At 40.3% G+C, this 19,764-nt stretch overlaps 1 protein-coding gene and 1 pseudogene across 9 annotated transcripts in view; both read left to right on the forward strand.

The window, feature by feature from the left end:
* LOC131503504 (eukaryotic translation initiation factor 1A, X-chromosomal) overlaps positions 1-19,764 on the forward strand; it is a 124,115-nt gene that overhangs the window by 33,059 nt on the left and 71,292 nt on the right. For 7 of the 9 annotated variants that reach the window (XR_009257453.1, XR_009257451.1, XR_009257454.1 and 4 more), the window contains one exon: positions 5,312-5,370. Coding sequence is in view for 3 of the 9 variants with exons in the window: in XM_058714962.1 (XP_058570945.1) it covers positions 5,312-5,335 (24 nt within the window). In the remaining 6 variants the exon portion in view is untranslated. Of the gene's footprint in view, positions 1-3,279; positions 3,410-4,637; positions 4,759-5,311; positions 5,371-8,405; positions 11,535-19,764 lie in introns of those variants that run through there. The other 2 variants (XR_009257455.1, XM_058714963.1) reach the window with 2 other exon arrangements.
* The window catches only part of LOC131503503 (probable G-protein coupled receptor 160), a 33,020-nt pseudogene continuing 18,592 nt past the window's right edge, over positions 5,337-19,764 (forward strand).

A 19,764-nucleotide genomic window follows, 5' to 3' on the forward strand; every position in this document is an offset into this window, starting at 1 on the left:
GTGCTGCTGTAACTACTAGGGTACATGTGCCCCTTCAAACCTGTATTTTTGTATCTTTTGTGTAAATACCTGATAGTGGAATTTTTGCATTCTAGTGCTTTCAATTTTTTGAGGAACCTCCACACTGTTTTCCAGAGTGACTGCACCAGTTTGCATTCCCACTAACAGTGCAAGAGAGTTCCCCTTTTCTCCACAGTTGTCAACAGCCGTTGTTTCCCGAGTTGTTTATTTTAGCCATTCTGACAGGTGTGAGGTGGTATCTCAGTGTGGTTTTGATTATTATTTCCCTGATGATGAGTGACATTGAGCATCTTTTCATGTGTCTGTTAGCCATCTGTATTTCTTCTGTATTGTTATAAACTTTCCTCTCAGAAATGCTTTTGCTGCCTACCAACTATTTTGGACCATTATATTTTTATTTTCATTTTTTCCACATTATTTTTCATTTCTTCTTTGATTTCTTCATTGACTCATTCATTCTTTAGCAGCATTTCATTTAACCTCCATATAATTGTGTTCCTTCCAAGTTTTTCTTGTGGTTGGTTTCTACTTTCACAGTACTGTTATCAAAAATGGTGCATGATAGGACTTTAATCTTTTTTAATTTGTTGAGACTTGCTTTGTGGCCTAATATATGATCTAGTCCAAAGAATGTTCCATGTGCACTTGAAAAGAATATGTATTCTGCTGGTTTATGATGGAATGTTCTGATTATATCTGTTTAGTCCATCTGGTGCAGTGTGTCATTCAAAGCCATTGTTTCCTTATTTATTTTCTGTTAGATGATCTGTCCATTGATAGAAATGGGGTGTTGAAGTTCCCTACTCTTATTGTATTACTATTGATTAGTTCCTTTATGTTTGTTGTTGTTTTATATGTTTGGGTGGTCCCATGTTGAGGGGCAGGATTGTTTACAACTGTTAGAACTTGTTGTCAGCCCTGCCACTGCAGAGCCTGGCCCAGGGCTTGATACCATGAATCTTAAGATCGTGGCCTAAGCTGAAACCAAATTTCAGATGCTGAATGTACTGAGGCACACAGGCGCCCCTTTGGGTACTTTATTCAAATTAATTTGTAATAGAGTTATTTTTATTTGGCTTAAAAATAAGCTTTTTGGGGCACTGGGTGGCTCAGTCATTTAAGTGTCCGACTTCAGCTCAGGTCATGATCTCACTGACAGTTCCAAACCTGCTTGGGAGTCTCTCTTTCTCTCTCTCTCTCTGTCTCTCTCTCTCTCTCTGTCTCTCTCTCTCTCTCTCACAAAAAAAAAAAAAAAAAAAGGCTTTTCTAATTTAGTATTTTTAGACTGGCAGAAATATTGGTGCTAACCCAAATATTTGTTAAGTTTATGTGACTGGGGTTAATTTACAGTAAAAAAAAAAATCATAAAATTCACTTTAAGTTTATAAAGTATGCCTTCAGATTTGCCAGCATTAAGCATAATACAGACATACAACTTTTATTCTATATGGGCTTAATAAGTAAGTTCATGTTATTATTTCTGTTACAAAATTTGCAAGCAAGAAAAATAACTCAGTATGATGACTTTTAAAAAATGTTCTATGATATTTTCATGAGTAATCCAAATATATTAAAAAATAAAAGCAAGGGATTTAGAGAGGTGTAAGTGGAATGAGATTTCTGGTGAAATTTTCAGCAATGGTGTAGCATGTATAGTGAAATGGTTTCCCTAAATCTTTTGCTAACTTGAAACTTTAAAGTTTGCTAAGGTAAATTGTGGATAGTCATTGAGTATCTAGATCATTTTCAGATAAGATAGAGTAATGAACCGTTAATAATTGAACATAGGTTTATCTAGTTTTGGCTTTATATAACAGAGAAATTGAATATATTAGTAAACATTTTCCGTGGAACAAGGAAATATTTACTAAGAGGAATAGCATGCTTCTGCAATTTATAACGTACTTGTAAGTTGACAGTGCTAGTGTAAAGATGCTAGTGTAAAAGACATCCCACAATTGCCTGCTAGGCATTTCACTAGAAATGAAGGATTTTAAGGGTTAAGAATTCTAGTAAATATGTTATAATAATATGAACTACTTAGAAATAATAAGGGTGGAAGGAAACGATTGTTTATGAAAACTAGGCAAGGAAATAAAATAAGTAATTGTTCCAGAATGAGAAAAAATGTAAAAGACAAAAATCTAAATGGATGTAAAAAAAAGTTATAAACAGTTTGTGGAACAGCAATCTAGGGAAGGAAACTTTATGTAACATCAAACTCTCTAATAATGGATGGATTTATTTGTTGCTTTTCAAATAAGTTTTAAGAGAGGCACCTGGGTGGCTCAGTCTGTTAAGCGTCCAACTTTGGCTCAGGTCATGGTCTCGCGGTTTGTGAGTTCGAGTCCAGCGTGGGGCTCTGTGCTGACAGCTCAGAGCCTGGATCCTGCTTGGGATTCTGTGTCTCCCTCTCTCTCTGCCCCTCCCCTGCTTGTGCTCTCATTGATACAATGTTGGCACAATGTTTAATGATATGATAAATCCCTAATGGTCTCAGCCAAACACAAATCCATGTGGTTTTGTTTTGGAGGTTTGTCTGTCTCAAAGGTGATACTTACCAAATGGAAGAGTGTGGACGTGGGAGTATAAAAGTTCAAGATTCAAGCCTTCGTTCTCACTTAGATGGCCACTTCTTGTAGTATCTTGGATTAATGACTTAAATTCTCAGAACTTTACTTTTAGATTAGTTTGAGAAAGTGGGAGTAATAATTCCAATTTTATGCAGTTGTGTTTGGAGGACTGCACATGCAAGGGCACTCACTGGTCTTGACACATCAACAAAAGCTAGAACATGAAGAATTGATGAAGCAAAATAAATCAAACTGGGTTTTTGTATGTAAGTGACACAAAAGGAAATTAGTGTAATTAGGACACCTGGAAGAAACTCTCACCACATCCTCTAAGATGGAAAGTAGTGTGCTGCTTGTTAGACCCCAAAACTCACTAGTTGATGCAGGACGGTGTAGCTGAAATGATCTTTATATAAATAAAGTTAGCTTTAAGTCCTGTCTGGCTATGTGTTGGGGACCACCTCATCTGGGACAGGAGCTTTTTGTCAATCTCAGGCCCTCACAAGCAACAACATATTTAAATGATGAATTATATCGAGGTATATTCCAAGTCCTCGACCATCATACTTAGACTTTCAGGGTGCTATAGACTGATGGTCAATTTCCTGAGGTGTCTAGGAGTGGAGAAGGGGATGGGAGCTCATGTTCCCATACATTTAATCTACTTGCCTTGGGACTTTTCCAGTATCGTGAAATGATGTGAGATGTGAAAAGTGCATGCCTGCCTGGCCTAAGACAACTGCTTTTACTCTTCAAAAAAGAAAATCTATCACGTAGAGGGGCCAGACCCTGATTGAGGAGTGTAATTTGCAGAGGTTGGAGTTTATTTTGCCAAATTATTTGTTACATTTCCTGATACATAGTGATAATTTTGGAGTAAATGCTTTTTCTAAAAGGTAACCATTATTCATGAACACTGTATCACTCAACTAAAGGGCATACAGTGGGTAAGTATATTTAATTTCCTTATACTGAGCATTCAAAGTTTTCCCTTACACAGAACCTGTGGGAAAGAGTAAGCACACACTTGGAAACTCTTTCTGCTTACAGATGTGTAAAGAAACCACTTTTTAGAGTAGAGTTTCACTTAAGCACAGTTAGAGAGAATCTCAACCAGATGTGTTAAAAGTCACTTTAATCTTCCAAGATGTGGGTATTTCAGATTTCCCCACGCCCATGTATGTATTTCAGTAACAGTAGCCTGAAAATCATCTAGTCATAAAAGAATGTTACTTGGTACTATTCAGTTTGGAGGGGAAGAATGTTTTCTTTGGGAGAACAATAAAAAAAGAAAATGATCAGAAAAAAATAATAGGAAAGTGGGTATCCTGGGTTGTCTGCTGTAGAGTCTAGGAGGAATCTGTTCAATTAAGGTAACACCCCTGGGAGAGGTATCCAGAAGTAGAAGTGAAATCATCAAAGTGATCTGAGAAATACAGAAAAATGTATAGGATGGTTTTGGAAGCCATAAAGAACTGAATCCCTGCTGTGAAAACAGCAGTGAAGAGTCTAGATTTTATTCAGCTCTGCTGTCTTGAAGATGGGTTAGACCAGTGGACTGATGAATACTGTGTTGTTTTGTTTGTTTGTTTTTGTTTTTTGAGTTGAGTCATAAGTTAACATGACTTACAGTTCCTCCCATTAAAGGGAATTGTGAGGTAGTTTTTAAGTGCATTAACAAAGCTGTGCAACCACTGCCCACAAAGCAATACAGGGTGTTGAATGTTTAGCTTTTAGATGACATATATTTCACATGCTGTTCAGTTTACCCTTCAAAGTGTAAGATTCAGAGGGTTTTCGTACATTGCAAAAGTTGTGTAACCACCACCAATCTAGAACAAAGAAATTAGGTTATTTAGTAGAAAGGATCATATATTCTGCTTGTTCTTGAGTTTTAGTAAACAGTTGGAGGATGAGTGAAAATAGTTTTTAATGGATAGGTTGTTTGTACTGCAAAGTGTTCTGTTGCATAACTACCACTGGTAAATTAATAGGAGAAATCTGATCATTTTAGTAATTTCAGTTCCATCCTTGTTTCTCTAGAGAATATAAAAAAAGGAATTTTTACATTTCTGCAGTAAGTGGAAGCCCGGAACTGAAATTGTCTGTCACCTGATTTCCTCCTTCTCAGGATCACGGATGGCGTTGCCCGGGAAGTGGAGAGGTATTTTTCCTTCACAGCGGTTTGTCTGAGTAAAGTGGGCTGCTTTGGATTCAACTTTATCTGCTTTCATCCTGAGAAAAGGGCTGATCGTATTTCAACATTATGAGTCCATAGTTGTTGGGTGGAAATATTTTTGTGCAGCCCCGTGAAATTCCATTTTGGCGGCTGGGGTTAGAGAACGGCTGGGTCTTGCCTCTCAGCTGGAGGTCATACTGCCCCACGCTGACGGTTAGCACCCAAGTTCTTAGGCATTGGATTAGTGGTGTTTGACACGTGAGTTCATTCTTGAGTGCCTCGCCCAATATTGCCAATAAAGTACGATTAGGTCCTGTCGACCTATTTAAAACGTGTTCTATGGCTGCGAAAGCAATGACAGTCTTCCCGGCAGACGCTAAGGTAGGAGTCGTGCACGTCTCTTCTATTCTTTTCTGGCAGGAGGAATCATTGAACGATGCTTTGTTCTCGGAATCTGGTAATACCAGGTTTGACCACCTGACACGTTAAAAATGCATTATTTTTAATGGCAATATAATGCCCATCATTGTCTTTTCAGCCCGAAGCCCAAAGAAGCACTTGAAGCATTGGACGCGCTACAAACCAATGACTCTCTTTGTGAGTATAATTTTATTTGCTCCCTAGTCATAAGTAAATGGCACAGGCCTAATGTTTGTTACGTTCTAGAAGCAGTGTTCAGTTCATTCCTTATACGGGGCTTTCATCTTGCTTGTAGTATATAGGCTTTTACAAAACTTCCATTGTACTCTCTTTCAAATAGTACCCTAAGAGTGACACCTAGGTGGCTCAGTTTGTTAACTGCCTCACTTCGGCTCAAGTCATAATCTCCCACTTGGTGATTTTGGAGCCTCCTTTGCATTCTGTATGTCTCTTTTTTGCCCCTCCAGCACTCACACACACATGCTCTCTGTCTCTCAAAAATAAATAAACATTAAAAATTTTTTTAAATAAAAAAAGTACAAAAAAAAAAAAAGAAGAAGAAGAAGAAAAGAAACACAAAAACTGTTGTCATCCGCATTAGAAACTATGGGCTAGAGGGCTTTCTGAGCCTCTGTTACCTTCAAGTTTGACTGTATTCTCTCACCCATAATTTTGCTGAGAATTATGGCATTCCATCATTTACTATCTGCTTATTCACAGACTCATGCACACTAGACATGTATTATATACCATAGGATATGCTCAGGTACACCGACCACCACCATTGCTGCCACCATCCCTGTCTTGTTGAGGCTTTTATCTCACTGGGAGAAGAGACCAGTTTACCACATGTGCACAGGTACATGTGCATAGGTGCACAGTGGTAAGGGTGTCAGGAATGGAAGTGGAGTGATTACAGTTAAAAAAAAACACGGTGACACACCCAAAAAAAGCTCTTTTTCTTCTTTTAAAGTTTTTATTTATTTTTGAGAGAGACAGAGAGCACAAGCAGTGGAGGGTCAGAGAGAAACAGGGAGACACAGAATCCAAAGGAGGCTCCAAGTTCTGAGCTGTCAGCACAGAGGCTGACATGGGGCCTGAACTCACAAACCGAGAGATCATGACCTGACGTGAAGTCAGATGCTTAACTGATTGAGCCACCCAGGTGCCTCGAGCTCCCCACTTTAATTAATTGATTGATTGATGGATGGATGGATTATTAATTAGTTGATTAATTAGTTAATTAATTAGTTAATTAATTAATTGAGAGACAGACCAAGCAGCGGAGGGGCAGACAGAGAGGGAGAGAGAGAATCCCAAACAGGCCCCAAGCTACTAGGACAGAGCCTGATGTAGAGCTCTAACTCACAAACCATGAGATGATGACTTGAGCCTAAAGCAAATTGGATGCTTAACTGACTAAGCCACCCAGGCGCCCCTCGAGCTCCCCACTTCAGAGTGGGCTTGCTGGGCCCAGTGGCAACAGAATTAACAAATGCGGTGTAGTTCACATTAAAAAAGGAGTTGAGTGACAGTACATTCAATTATCACAAGTAAGTAAATTCACTTAGTTGTAAATGAGTTATATTAAAAGTTAAAAGAGCTGCTAAGTTATTGAACCTAAGTTACTGATTTCAAAGTAAAAGCTACAGGACACACAAAAAGGGGAGGCAGTTGGGTGAGGAATCCCCATACCCCAGAGGTAGGTGGTAAGTGATGGTACTTAAACTGAACCTGGAAGGTGGGGCAGCACTTGACAATAAGCTCAGAGTGCCTAGAGGCACAGTACTGCAGGAATCCTACCCAACTAATTAAAAGTTTCTTGGGTCACAAGGGTGTGACAAGGAAGAGATAGACAATACCTACCTGGCACAGTTTGTCTTCAGTGGATATAGTGAGACTAGAGAAGAGTAGTGAAGCCACTCGGAAAGGTTTGGCTTTCTGAGGACAGAGATAATGCAGTTAAAGACAAATGGGGGGAAGTTTTGTGAGAATGTGCTAAAATGCGAAGGATTTTAAGCGGAAGAAATGTGAGTTACTTGTTGGAGATAATATCCAGCCCCACGGGTTAATATGAGAGGCACTTGGTAACTCATCTGATGGATTATTTATTTAGCCTTTTTGGCACCATTTGAACTCCTGGGTAACAGAAATCTGTGTCCCTTGTCATGAGTTTACCAGAGAGAGCACTTTGGAGATCTGAGTAAATGACCTATTTCTGTCAGATTCTGCTTCAAGTGCTACATGTGCAACTGACACATAGTACACTGTTTCCTCAGTTACTAAAAAGTGAATGAGTGGGGACTCCTTGCAGAATACTTAGGGTAAACATGCTGGGAACCTGATACCAGTCTTTTCACAGATAATCATGCAATCAGTGATCATATGTGTTTTAAAAGGAGATTAAAAAAAAAAAAAGTTAAATAGATGCCCTGCAAAGGAAGCTTAAGAACAGTTTCTGTTGAAAAGGATTCCTGTATGAACCTGAGTTTCAGAGATTTTTGAGGGCTAGTTCTTATGAGTGAGACATCTCTCTCTATAACCATGTCTAAGGTTCTAAAGTTCAAGAGTGTACTGTATATACTGTATAGCACCGTGCCTGGAGTAAGTGAGGATTTTACATATACTGGAATCAAGTAGCAAAAGCAAGTATGAAGATTGAGACTGTGCAACTCAGACTGTTGCAGTGTGAACTTGACAATACTTGAACTGGTAAACAGTGAAGAAAGGTAGAAGGAAACACATGTATTGATCTAGCAAAGTTCAGAGGTAATGGGCGTGGCTTGTTTTGAATTTAGACTGGAATTGCAAGTGGCTTGTTTTGAACCGAGACTGGAATTGCAAGAGAATACTGGGATATTTCAGATGGGCTGTGAACACAGCATTAGACATAATTAAGGTGCAGTGGTGTGTTCAGCGTCTGGGAAAGTGGTGGTAGTGCCAGAGGTGCTTGCATAAAGATAAAATGGAGAGTTGGGTTGTGAGCCTGGATTGTAGTGTGAGGTGCACAAAGTGAGATTTCTGTTTGAGGGGACTCCAGATCTTAACAACACAGACCCCTCTATTGGATTAATGAACTCCTGTCATGGATTCCTCTTCCCCACAAGAACTAAAGTCCAGTTTAACTTCTTCTAAACTAAGGCACTTCATCTGCTAAATCTGGGTAATCTTTACCCAGACAGATCAGATAATCTCTTCATTTTCTTTCGCAGACACCTTGTCCATCTGTGGGATCCTGCAACCAAAAGAGTGCTCCCCCTCATAATCTTTCCCCAAAACAGATTCAAGTATGCATTCATTGGAGATGAAGTAAACATAGTAAACATAGACTTAAGCATTCTCAATTCGATTTCCACAGACACATTGGGTCTTCCTGGGAGGGGTGAGCAGAAGAGGGGAAGATAGTTTACATCTCTATGAGGTGAGCTCAGAGAGGTGGTAGAATTCCAGAGTTATGTCCTAGCAGTTTGTGCACCTTTTCTAACTATAGCAATGGGTTGAATACTTTTTAACGGGTTGTGAAAGCCTGGGAGTATTTGGAAGGTGGGGATTCTTGCTTTATCAGGGGTGTTCAGGCCAAAGGGGTGTTGAGGTCTGGACCAGGACTTCTGCAGCATCCAGTCACTTATTTAGTAAAGATCCTTCCATTTTTCCTTTGTCCTTCTTGTTATTGTTACATTCTAGCTCTTTCCTTCTCAAAATCGCAAACCCAGAGGCAGGGCTAATGATGAGCAAGGACACAGAGTAAGTAAATGGAAAATGGGTTACGCTATTGTATGGGAAATCTAGCATGCCTTGGTTGCTTACATGTGTGATGGTTGAGCATTCATTTGTGTGTGTGTGTGTGTGTGTGTGTGTGTGTGTGTGTGTGTGTCTGTGTGTGAGTGTGTGAGCGTGGGGAGGGGTGAAGGAAGGAAGAGGATGCACACACCTGAGTGGTTGCATCTATCTTCTCCTTGGAATCTTGACTGCATTAACTCAAAGAGGTCCCTAATGGCCATTGTACAAGAACATAGGAGCCATAAGTATAGTCACTTCCACTTATAGCACGTACTAGGACAGGTCCAGGTGTTGGTTGTTTTCATTCAAGCACATCCATCGAGTATTGAGGATTTCCAGCCTAGTAAAATACTATTGTGTTCAGTGCAGCATAGTGTTTTTGCTGCCTAGGCAAAAGCATCTTTGCTTTAGTGATGTACCATCATACCTGTTTCTGATCAGACATCATCAGCATCAGGAAGACAGGAGAGCATTTCTGCTCAGTGTATGACCCCAAGGGCTGTTTTGCTGTTTCACTGTGTCTCACACACACAGCAGAACAGGAAAAAGTGAATAATGGGAGTCAAGACACATGGACTTGGCTGTCCACTTGGGAATTTGGACCAAATTACAGGGATATTTGTCTGGGACCTAGTGGTCCTAGGGTCAGATTTCCTTGTTCTGCTTTGTGGTTGGTTTATTCGGGCATATACAGTCCACCAAAACTTCTATAAGAGTGAATTTCCACATAAGGATATTTCTGAATTGAACGGTAATTCATTAGTGTACTCTTTTACAAACAGGATGTTGTTTCCTTATAGAAGAATCATGAAGATCTAAGTAAAAGTCCTGAGTGCAGCGTTCATTAATTATATGACTTTGGCAAAAGGGTGTAACTTCTCTTGAGCCTCCCGTTTTCTTGGTAAATGGTAATAATACACTTTCTCATCAGGGCACTCTAAAGATTCAGTGAGTGTCTTAGTAACAGTGCTACCTGGCATTTTCTTGATACAGAATAGACATCCTGCCTCCTGCCCTCCCCACACTTGACAGCATTTTGAGGAAACTTTCAAGGGATTTCCCCTTTTGTAAAGAGAATTCCAATCTTTCTTCTGGTTAGGGAATACCATGTTGGAAAGCAGGATCACCCCTGAAGTATCCATTCCTCTTTTCCCCGTAGTTAAGATCCAGAGGTATTCCTCAGGTATTCCTGTTTCACACATAACCCAGTCACCTTTATAGTATGTACACCAAATGCCGTCTAAACATGATCTGCATTCTGTAGGTGACTATCAGTATATTCAGTCAGAAATTGTTTTCACTTTATGTGTTTTACTGATTTGTTTTTCATTTTTCTCAAAGTTTATTTCTTTGGGAGAGAACATATTAGTATGTCTATAGGCAGACCAAGCATTTTCTCATTCAGGTAATGCCTTGCTTTGTTGGTTTCTCCCTCTCCCCCATCTCCAGACCTTTCTCACTGCTTTGGTAAACCACTTCAATCAAGATCCATTCTCCTTTTGTGGATGGCTCCAGTAAGGAGCTACTTTCTTTTACCTGTGAGAACTAGGATTAGAATCCTGTAAGGTGTTGAGTTGTCCAGCTTGATGGGTCTGTTGTGTCAACTCTGGTCACTGCTCTTCTGGTTTTATAAAGAAGTCACATCTTAAGAGACCACACAGATTAGTAGTCACTGTGAATTTTTCAAAGGGCAGGGATGGAGACAGAGAAGGAGATATCTGGCGTATTATGTTTACCCACTGGTCCAACCACACTGATCAGCCACCACATAAAAGCCTGTGTCCTGAAAGATATTAAGAAGTAGCAGAAGTTTGAAGTACTTACTTTGGATTTGAGAGCTTGACCTTCTGCCATACGCTGAGACATTTGAGGAAGTGATGTTTGAGCTTGTTTGCTGGTTGATTCTGTGGGCAGACAATTACGGAACTTTCTGTATCACTGTCCTATGTAGCTTGGCTCAAGCCAAGGGTTCAAGGGCACAAGACTGTAGAGTGGACCACTGCAGGGTCCCAGGACCTTGACGATGGCTGAGACCCACTAGGGACCTTTATCACTCCAGCGTGATATACCTTAGTGGAGAGACGGAACAGTCAAACACCACCAAACCAAACTAAAGCACAACAACTACAAAAATCAGGAATGGGATGATTTGGGGTCTTGTGAGGAAAATGGATCCTGATAGTTGTAAGACATCCTTTCCCCCTTGAACCTAATGGGAGAACAGGAGGTGGAAGTCTGGATCCAAGTAAGGAATCTGTGAATGCTTTAAGCACTGAGATGCATTGTGGAGCTTTGGTTAACGGTTCCAGAGCAGACCTTCTCACAGGATGGGGGAAGTCACTTAGAGCTAGAGGCGCCAAGGAGCGCCTGGGTGGCACAGTTGGTTAAGTGTCTAACATTGACTGAGGTCATGATCTCATGATTCATGCGTTCTAGCCTTGCATGAGGCTCTGTGCTGACAGCTCAGAGCCTGGAGCCTGCTTCAGATTCTGTGTCTCCCTCTCTGTATCTGCCCGTCCCCTGCTTGCACTCTGTGTGTATGTTGTGTGTCTCCCTCTCTCTCTCTCTCTCTCTCTCTCTCTCTCTCTCTCTCTCTCTCTCTCTCTCTCTCTCAAAAATAAACATTAAATAAAGGAATAAGTCACCTCTCTTTAAAGAGAGAGGCGATGCCTTTTGCAGGGGCAGTTTGAAGTGAATAACGGTGACTTTTAGGTAGTTGAAGGGAAATGTATGCTCCCCAAGACTTCAAGTTTGAAGTTGTGGTGGAGAAGTAAATAGATGGTAGTGTTGCTGCCATTCGGAAATGGTTGATCAGTGAGAAGATGTGCAAAGGGTACGAGTAGAACACAGATTTATAGATACAGAGAACAAGCTGGTGGTTGATAGAAGGGAAGGGGTGAGGGTTAAGTAAAAAGCTGAAGGAGATTAAGAGGCACAGACTTCCAGTTATAAAATAAATTAAGTCTCAGGGATGAAAAATACAGCATAGGGAAAATAGTCAGTAATATTGTATGGTGACAAATGGGGACTGCGAATGGGGTGAGCACTGAGTAGTAATATGTATGTCAACTGTACTTCCATTTAAAACAGTAAGTAAAAATTTAAAATTTAAAAGATACTGAAAACAAGGGTAGATGTAAAATAAATGTTTTGGTGTATTTGTTTTTGCTGTTTTCCTTGTCCTTACTCTCAGCAGGAGCTGCTACCCTTATATGACTATTGACAAGTTTCCCAAGTCAGCTGAGACTACATCATGAAAGTGACGTAAGGAAACAATGGAAAGTGGCAGGCGGGATCAGAGTGTTAAACAGATATCCCATTATTGAGGTCATAGTCTGGTGGTTATACCTGCCTAGCCTGGAATATTCAGAACTGAAGAGTTAGGGTGGAAAGAGGGCAGGATTAGCTTTCACTAGAGGTATTTTAGAGTCACCTAAAATAAGATGAATAAGATGGGGATGTCACATCTTAAAAATATGCAATGTGAGAAATATGCACACTGGCTCAGTCAACGGAAGGATTCAGAGACTTGGAGCACAGTGAAGGGGGGGCTTTAATCAATGTTCTTGCAAGAGCAGGTGTCTGATGGATAGGCACACTCAGGGCAGTTACAGAAGGCAGTTTATTTCATGTACAGGTTGCTCCCCTGTTTTTCTCATTACTACAGATGTTACAGCCTTACCTGGCCATTGCCTATGTCCACGTAAGGTAAAAAGTAGTCTGACTGGACATTTCCTAAGGTGACGAAGAGACTTCAGTTCTTTGGTGCACGCTCACTGCAAGCCTACAAAAAATAAGCCCAGGAAACAGAGAGGGGAAGAAGAACCAGGAAGTGAAGTGTCTAAGGGTTTGGCACTCCATTATGGGGTGGGGGAGGTTCATACATATTTGTAAACCTACTGTTAACTAGACAGTACAGCTTTTATTTGGTGTTTCTGAAAATGAATCATCTATCTTGTGACATGCAGGACACACTGGGATTGGAGAATGGATTCAGAGGACAAAAAGATCTTGCATCATGAAGTTGGATTTGCAGAGCTGGAGAGGCCCAGATTTTATTCTGATTAGGGGAGGTCATTGTGAGAGGATCTCAGCAACTGGATACAGCCATTTTAGTGCTAGAATCTGGAATGTCATTAGTATGGAACAGGGCTCAAGGGCTGAGAATTCCTGCTAGTAGTATAGCAGTAAGTTTGTCAAAACAATACTGGATTAGTAACTGGTTAGTGTGTAGAAGTGATGTGGTAGGTACTTTGAAAGACTGGGAATGCAATGATGGCAAAGAGGAGAGATAGTAGGTCCTCACAAGTCGATAGTGGCTGGCATCTTACATTGTCAGGGGCTTACTGATGATTTGGTTAAAAGCTAAGTGTAAGTGGCTCTTCTAGGTAGGGCAGGGAAATGTGGACAGGTTTTTTCCAGGCTGTCCCCACTGGTTGCTAAATCTACCTCATGTAGTACCTTATTTCCTGTAGTTTGTTCCCTGGGTCTCCAGGAGAACGTAGGAAAAATTTATTTTCCCTGTCTCTTTATTCCTCCGCAGCTCTGTGACGTTATTTACTGTGCACTGAAACAAACCTAGATTCTTGGCCTGCTGCTCTGTGGCTTATGTAGTCTATAAAACCATCAAAAATTTCCACTTTGAGTAGAGGACAAAGAGAAGGATAGACTTCCATATTCATATCATTCACTCATTCATAGGTACTGACCCTGTCCTTGGACAGCTGAGAAAACATATCCCTGCTTGCTTTGTACCATTTGTCTCCTTAAGGCATATCTGCTTGGATGTGGGATAGACCTCAAAAACCTCTTTCCAGTAGCCTGGGCAATCTGTGTCGGTGTCCATGTTTGTTTACCTCAGTAGACTCTGTGTTTTCATGTACATAAATACAGTAATACCATAACTTGAATATTTTCATGTCCTGGTACTCTAATCAGTGTTTCAATGACAGCACACCTAGTACCACCATTATGTAAAACGTATCAGGTGGCGTATCCATTCCTGTAGTCATCTGTGCTTGCACTTAGTCTGCTTTACTTTTTTTTTTACTCCTACTGCTGTACTCAGATCCACCCAAACTCATCTCTTGGGCCCTGAACTCTCAAAGCACTTCTTTCCTGTGCCTTCCTACAGCAGTCAGTAAAGAGAAGCTTTATTCATTTGCCGTGTGTGTGTGTGTGTGTGTGTGTGTGTGTGTGTGTGTGTGTGTGTTTCATACATGCATGTGTGGACTTGGAATTCTCACGTTTTGCCATTTAGTACCAAACAGAAGTCTGGAATTACTGAACTTGCTAATTTGGGAGTGGATGCACTTTAGCAAGGTAGAAGGAAAGGATGATGTGTTTGCCTTTGGAAAGAAAAGTGCTCAGTCAGCCTAATTGTTTTAATTGATGTATTTGCACAGTGCATATAGGTGTGCCTTTAATTTTTGCATTGGTGTAGGACTCTGAATTCTGTAAGGGTTAAAAAAAAAATTTTGATACTTATTTTTGAGAGAGAGAGAGACAGGGACAGAGTGTGAGCGGGGGAGGTGCAGACAGGAAGGTTGACACAGAATCTGAAGCAGGCTCCAGGCTCTGAGCTTTCAGCACAGAGCCCGACATGGGGCTCACACTCAAGGGCCTCAAGATCATGACCTGAGTTGAAGTCAGATGCTCAACCACCTGAGCCACCCAGGTGACCCGAATTCTGTAAGGTTTTTAATTTGTTGGTCCGGTAGGTAGCTCTGACCAGGAAGCTAGGCAGTTTTTAAGTCTGTGCTTATCTGAGTGTCCCCAGGAAACTTGGAGATGATCATGATTTTTATTTTAATGATGATAGATGTGGGCCTGGGAAAGGGGTTAGTAGAGTAAACAAACTAAATACGAACTGAAGATAATGGCTGGATAGGTGTTGTAGTCGTGGACTTTCAGCTGGGTCAGTGCTTTCTCATCCTATGAACTAGGTGGAAGCCAAGCTTCAGCACTGTACACAAATGGCCTGGGAATTGCGAGGCTTGTAAAGCCCAGAGTTACCGTAATTGATTGAGCTAGTGAAGCTTAAATTCTACAGGTGTGGAAAGGGAAAGGGAGTGGTCATGCCTTCCCGGGCTGTGGGTATGTATTAAATAGACTCGTATTTGTGTGGCACCTTGCACAGGGTTAGATCTGCAACAGTGGAAATAATTGACACTTAATTGTTTTGTCAAGTCCTTTGTGATCATTTAACTCATTCTGCCCTCTTATCAGCTCTGTCAGGTGTAGGAATATGCTATAATTACTCCCATTCCACAGGGGATGCATCACCTCACATCTAAGCTGGAGGGGACAGTATTTGAACTCAGCACTTTCTTGTACCACAGAGAGCTCAAGCTTAAGTTAACTTTGCTTAACATGCCCTTCTTTACCCACTTCCTGTGCGTACCAGAAGCAATGCTAGTCGCAAGCAGGTAAACCTCACTCACTCCTTCCAGCCTAAAGAGAAAGGGGGGAGTGGAAGACTTATAGAGGGAATGTGGGAACTGATAAAAAGAGTAGCTCCTGGAGTCCATTTAGTGTGCACCATTAGGAGGTTTTCTAGTTTGGCTCTTGGTCCCTGTTCATACTTTACATTTACCCAAAATGTTGTCCTGAGACTCCTATGAGGTTTACAGTAACTTTTACATTTCGATAAGCTGATTAAAGTAGCAAGTTTGGAAGGGGAACCCACTTAGTCACTTTTATTTTTTTTAATTTTTATTTATTTCTATTTATTCACTTTATCATTTTTAGGAGGTGATAGATACTCTGTGGGGAACCCGAGTTACATGCGATGGGTGTTGTTCTACACAAATGTATTATATTTATTTGAACTAGCATAGTATACCATTTGAAATCCCCCAAAAAATCTCTTCTGGAGCATAGTAGGGCTTGGATAACCATTGGAGTGATTATTCATGTACTTGGTATGAGGCATTTTGAACAGCCCACAATCCTACATGATATTTGAATACCATCCTGTCTTGATGATTACAGCTTTGCAGTGCAGGCTAAAGTTTGTCGTTGTGGTGACTCCACCTTTGGTCTTCTTTTTCAATGTTATCTTTTGCTATTCATTTCTTTTCTGGTTCCATACAAATTTTAGCATTGTTTGTTCCTAAAAAAAAAGTAGCTCTGTGAAGAAAGCTGCTATTATCTCAATGTGTAGATTGCTTTGGGTAGTGTCAACATTTTAACAGCTTGTGGTCTTCCAGTGCATGGACTGCTTTTCCATTTCTTTGTGTCTTCTTCAGTTTCTTTCATAAGCTTTGTGTAGTTTTCAGCATACAGATCTTTTACCTCTTTGGTTAGGTTTATTCCTATTTTATGGTTTCTAATATAATTATAAACAACATAATTATAAACAGGATCAATTCCTTGGTAATTCTTTCTGTTGTTTCATTATTGATGTATAGAAATGCAACTAATTTCTATACGTTGATTTTGTACCCTGCGGCTTTGCTGGATTCATGTTATCAGTTCTAGCAGCTTTTTGGTGGGGTCTTTCAGGCTTTCCATGTAGAGTATTATGTCATCTAGGAAAAAAAGCAAATCTAGAAATGTGTAATCAAAGAAGTCTCATCTGAGGAAGTGAATTCTTGATTCCGATCTACCATGCTTAGAGCCAAACTGGGTGGACATTCAGTAGTTTCTTTTGTGACAGTAGAAACTTTTGTGACCTTGTTGCATGCCTAGTTATATTTTTACCTACCAGACATTTGTCTCCTCAACTTATGGGCAAAACCATTCATTTATGGGCAGATACACATCCATTTGTGGAAACAAAAGCACAAATGCATAACTGTGCACTCAAATGTAGCATCCTACACACACACACACACACACACACACACACACACACACACACACACCCCTACTTATCATTGAGTCACCTTCACCTCCCAGCAAGTTCAAGACTCTTGCTCGCTCTTCCCCTGGCCAAAGAGGTTGGCATGGCGGATACATTTTCAGTTCCTAATTGTCTATAAAGCCAGAGATGTTGGGTGCAATGTTCTATTTATGTTCAGTAGCCTAGTTTATCAGTTGTTTTCTTGTCCTCTTCTGTTTTGCTGCAGCTTGTTTTATCTGCTTATTCTATCAATTCCAGATCACTTCCAATTTATCTGTTAAATTCTCCTTCAAGGAATTCAGTTTGGGCCATTTCTCCTTGTATATGTGCTACTTTCACACTTAACTACTTTGTGACTGTTAAGACATGCAAATTAAAAGTACTATATCTCCCATGAATTTTATCCTTTTGTTTAGTATTCACATAGTGTTTTTAAGTTCGTTTTCACTTTTATGGTATCTGTAGGTCATAGCTAAATGGTGATAAACCTGAGCTATATTTGTGTTTTCAATACACTATACTTCTGGCTTTTTGTGTTGCCCATTTAAAGTTGATGTAATCTGTTGATGCATGTTACTTTTCAGTGGTGCTTTCTACTTGTCCATCCTTTTGAGTACAGTTTTTTTCCCCTGCCGCATTTCACATCTTTTGGATTGGTTAGTTTTTTTTTAATGATGCTGTCTTTTATTTCTCTTTCCTTAGTGAATTTAAGCCATTTCTCACTGTTATTTTAATGGTTACTGTTGAAATTACAGCATGAATATTGAAATCACCAAAGGTCAGAAGTACTTAGCTTTTGTGTCCTTCTCTAGGGAAGAAGAAGGGCTTGAGAATTCCACACTCCTCTCCCTTATACCCTATTGGCAAATGACAGGTTTCTGGCCTTATTTTGGAAGATTTATGTATTTATAATTATGATTTAGGACTTGGATTTTACCTGTATTAGACCTTTTCACTTAGTCTGACTCATCTACCCTTCTGTTTTTGTTATTGTTGTTTGTTTGTTTGTTTGTTTTGTTTTGCTTTGCTTTCCATGGTGAGTTCTCAGCAGTTTCTTCTCAGCAGCTTCCATTTCTAACTTTCTTTTCAACTTGGGTGTGTAAATAAATATATCCCTTAAACCCATCTTAAGGGTTTAAGAACCCAAGAAATTGGTTCTTAATTTCATTCATTGCCTTATTTATTTTCTGAAAGATATTTTTATGATTGTTTTTCACATCTACTTGGTCACTTCTGCAAGATTCTTTTTGTCCTTGAAGATATCTTTTCACTAGTTTCAAGTTCTGAGGTCTGTGTGAGCCTGACTGTTGTAGGTAGTTTTCCTCTCCCACTCCTTCTCCGTCTCCTTCTCTCTCTCCCTCTCAAAATTTCTTTCATTCATTCATTCATTCATTCATTCATTCATTCATTCATTCATTCATTCATTTGAGAGAGAGAGGGTGCAAGTGAACAAGGGACAGAGAGAGACAGAATCTCAAAAGGGGGAGACAGACAGACAGAGAGAGAGAGAGAGAGAGAGAGAGAGAGAGGAGAGCGAGAGAGAAATGGGTCTCCCCGAGGACTCATGTTTTACCCGAGTGGTGCTCTTGCTCACCCAATGTGGGAACTGAGCTCACCAGAAGTGGGGCTTGAGGTCACCTGGAGTGGGGCTGGAGGTCATCCAAAGCAGGACTGGAGGTCATCTGAAGTGAGGCCTGTGCTCACTCAAAGTGAGGCTCGAGGTCACCCAAAGTGGGGCTTGACTTACCTGATGTGGGACTCAACTCAGGAACTGTGAGATTATGACCTGAGCCAAAGTCAGACTTAACAACTAAGCCCCCCACTACCCGGTGAGTCTGTATTGTGTTGTGCACTGTATGTAAAAATATGGTTTCTTTAAGAATGCCATGAAGGAGAAGATGATCCTGCCTTCCTTTTTAAGTCATGTTGCATTTCATTTGAATGGTGTCTGAGGTGTCTCTTGGTTGACACTTGGGGTTCCCTGTGCTGGCCTGGCAGTGTAGAATCATTAGGTTTTAAGTCCTTAGGAAGACAGGTTGGCTTTGGGCTGAGGTACTTGTGACAGGACAGCCCTTTGGGGCCCAGCTGGTTGTGGGCAGGGTCAGTCTCCTATTAGATTCACCTTTACCAGTACCCTTACCCTTGGTATTTGGCTTCTGTTCCTGTATTACTGGGCGGTCACTTTGTGTGCTCTGAGTTCTTTTTTCCCATTTTGAATCTGGAATTTCCTTGCTATTTTCTAAGCTTTAAGACCTTTTAGGAGTTTTTTTAAAGAAATACTTTATACATTTTTTATGGTCGTATTCAAAAAAGACCTTTTAGGAGTTTTTTTAAAGAAATACTTTATACATTTTTTATGGTCGTATTCAAAAACAGGTTGTTTTGAGATGGCCTTTGCCCATCATTGCTGCAGATTGTAAATTGGAGGATGTTTGAACTGATGTGTCTCTCTGTGCTTATTCTCTTTTGTTGAATGGACATTCTCTCTAATCCCATTGTGTTTGATGTGGGAGAATAGGAATTTTTCCTTGGCTGGAGGATGTATACAGGTCCTCTGGGGAATGGGTACTCTGGTTTATTTGGCAAAACTGTTTTTCAGGCCAGTGTTTATTTATGTAAGCCAGTAACTAGTAGGGCCACTTAATGTCTTGTTGAGGTAGAAGCAACTATGGCCATCTCCTGGTAGACTGGACATGTATGTTCCGACTCCTTATTTTCCTGATGGCTGTCTTACAGTCAGTCATAGAGAGTAGAGCTCACACATTTAAATATTTTTAAAATGGTGACTCTTGTGCAGACTCGACTTCAGCCTACATTTATTGATTCCTAGTGGGCATCGTTCTGAACATTATAGTCTTATTGTTGGAAGTTGACACAACTTGACAGAATTAGTGTTTTCATCAAGTAATGTCATCAATCTGTATATAGCCTTCTTCACTTTATAT

This window comes from Neofelis nebulosa, chromosome Y (genome assembly GCF_028018385.1).
Source record: "Neofelis nebulosa isolate mNeoNeb1 chromosome Y, mNeoNeb1.pri, whole genome shotgun sequence".
Classification (NCBI taxonomy): domain Eukaryota; kingdom Metazoa; phylum Chordata; class Mammalia; order Carnivora; family Felidae; genus Neofelis; species Neofelis nebulosa.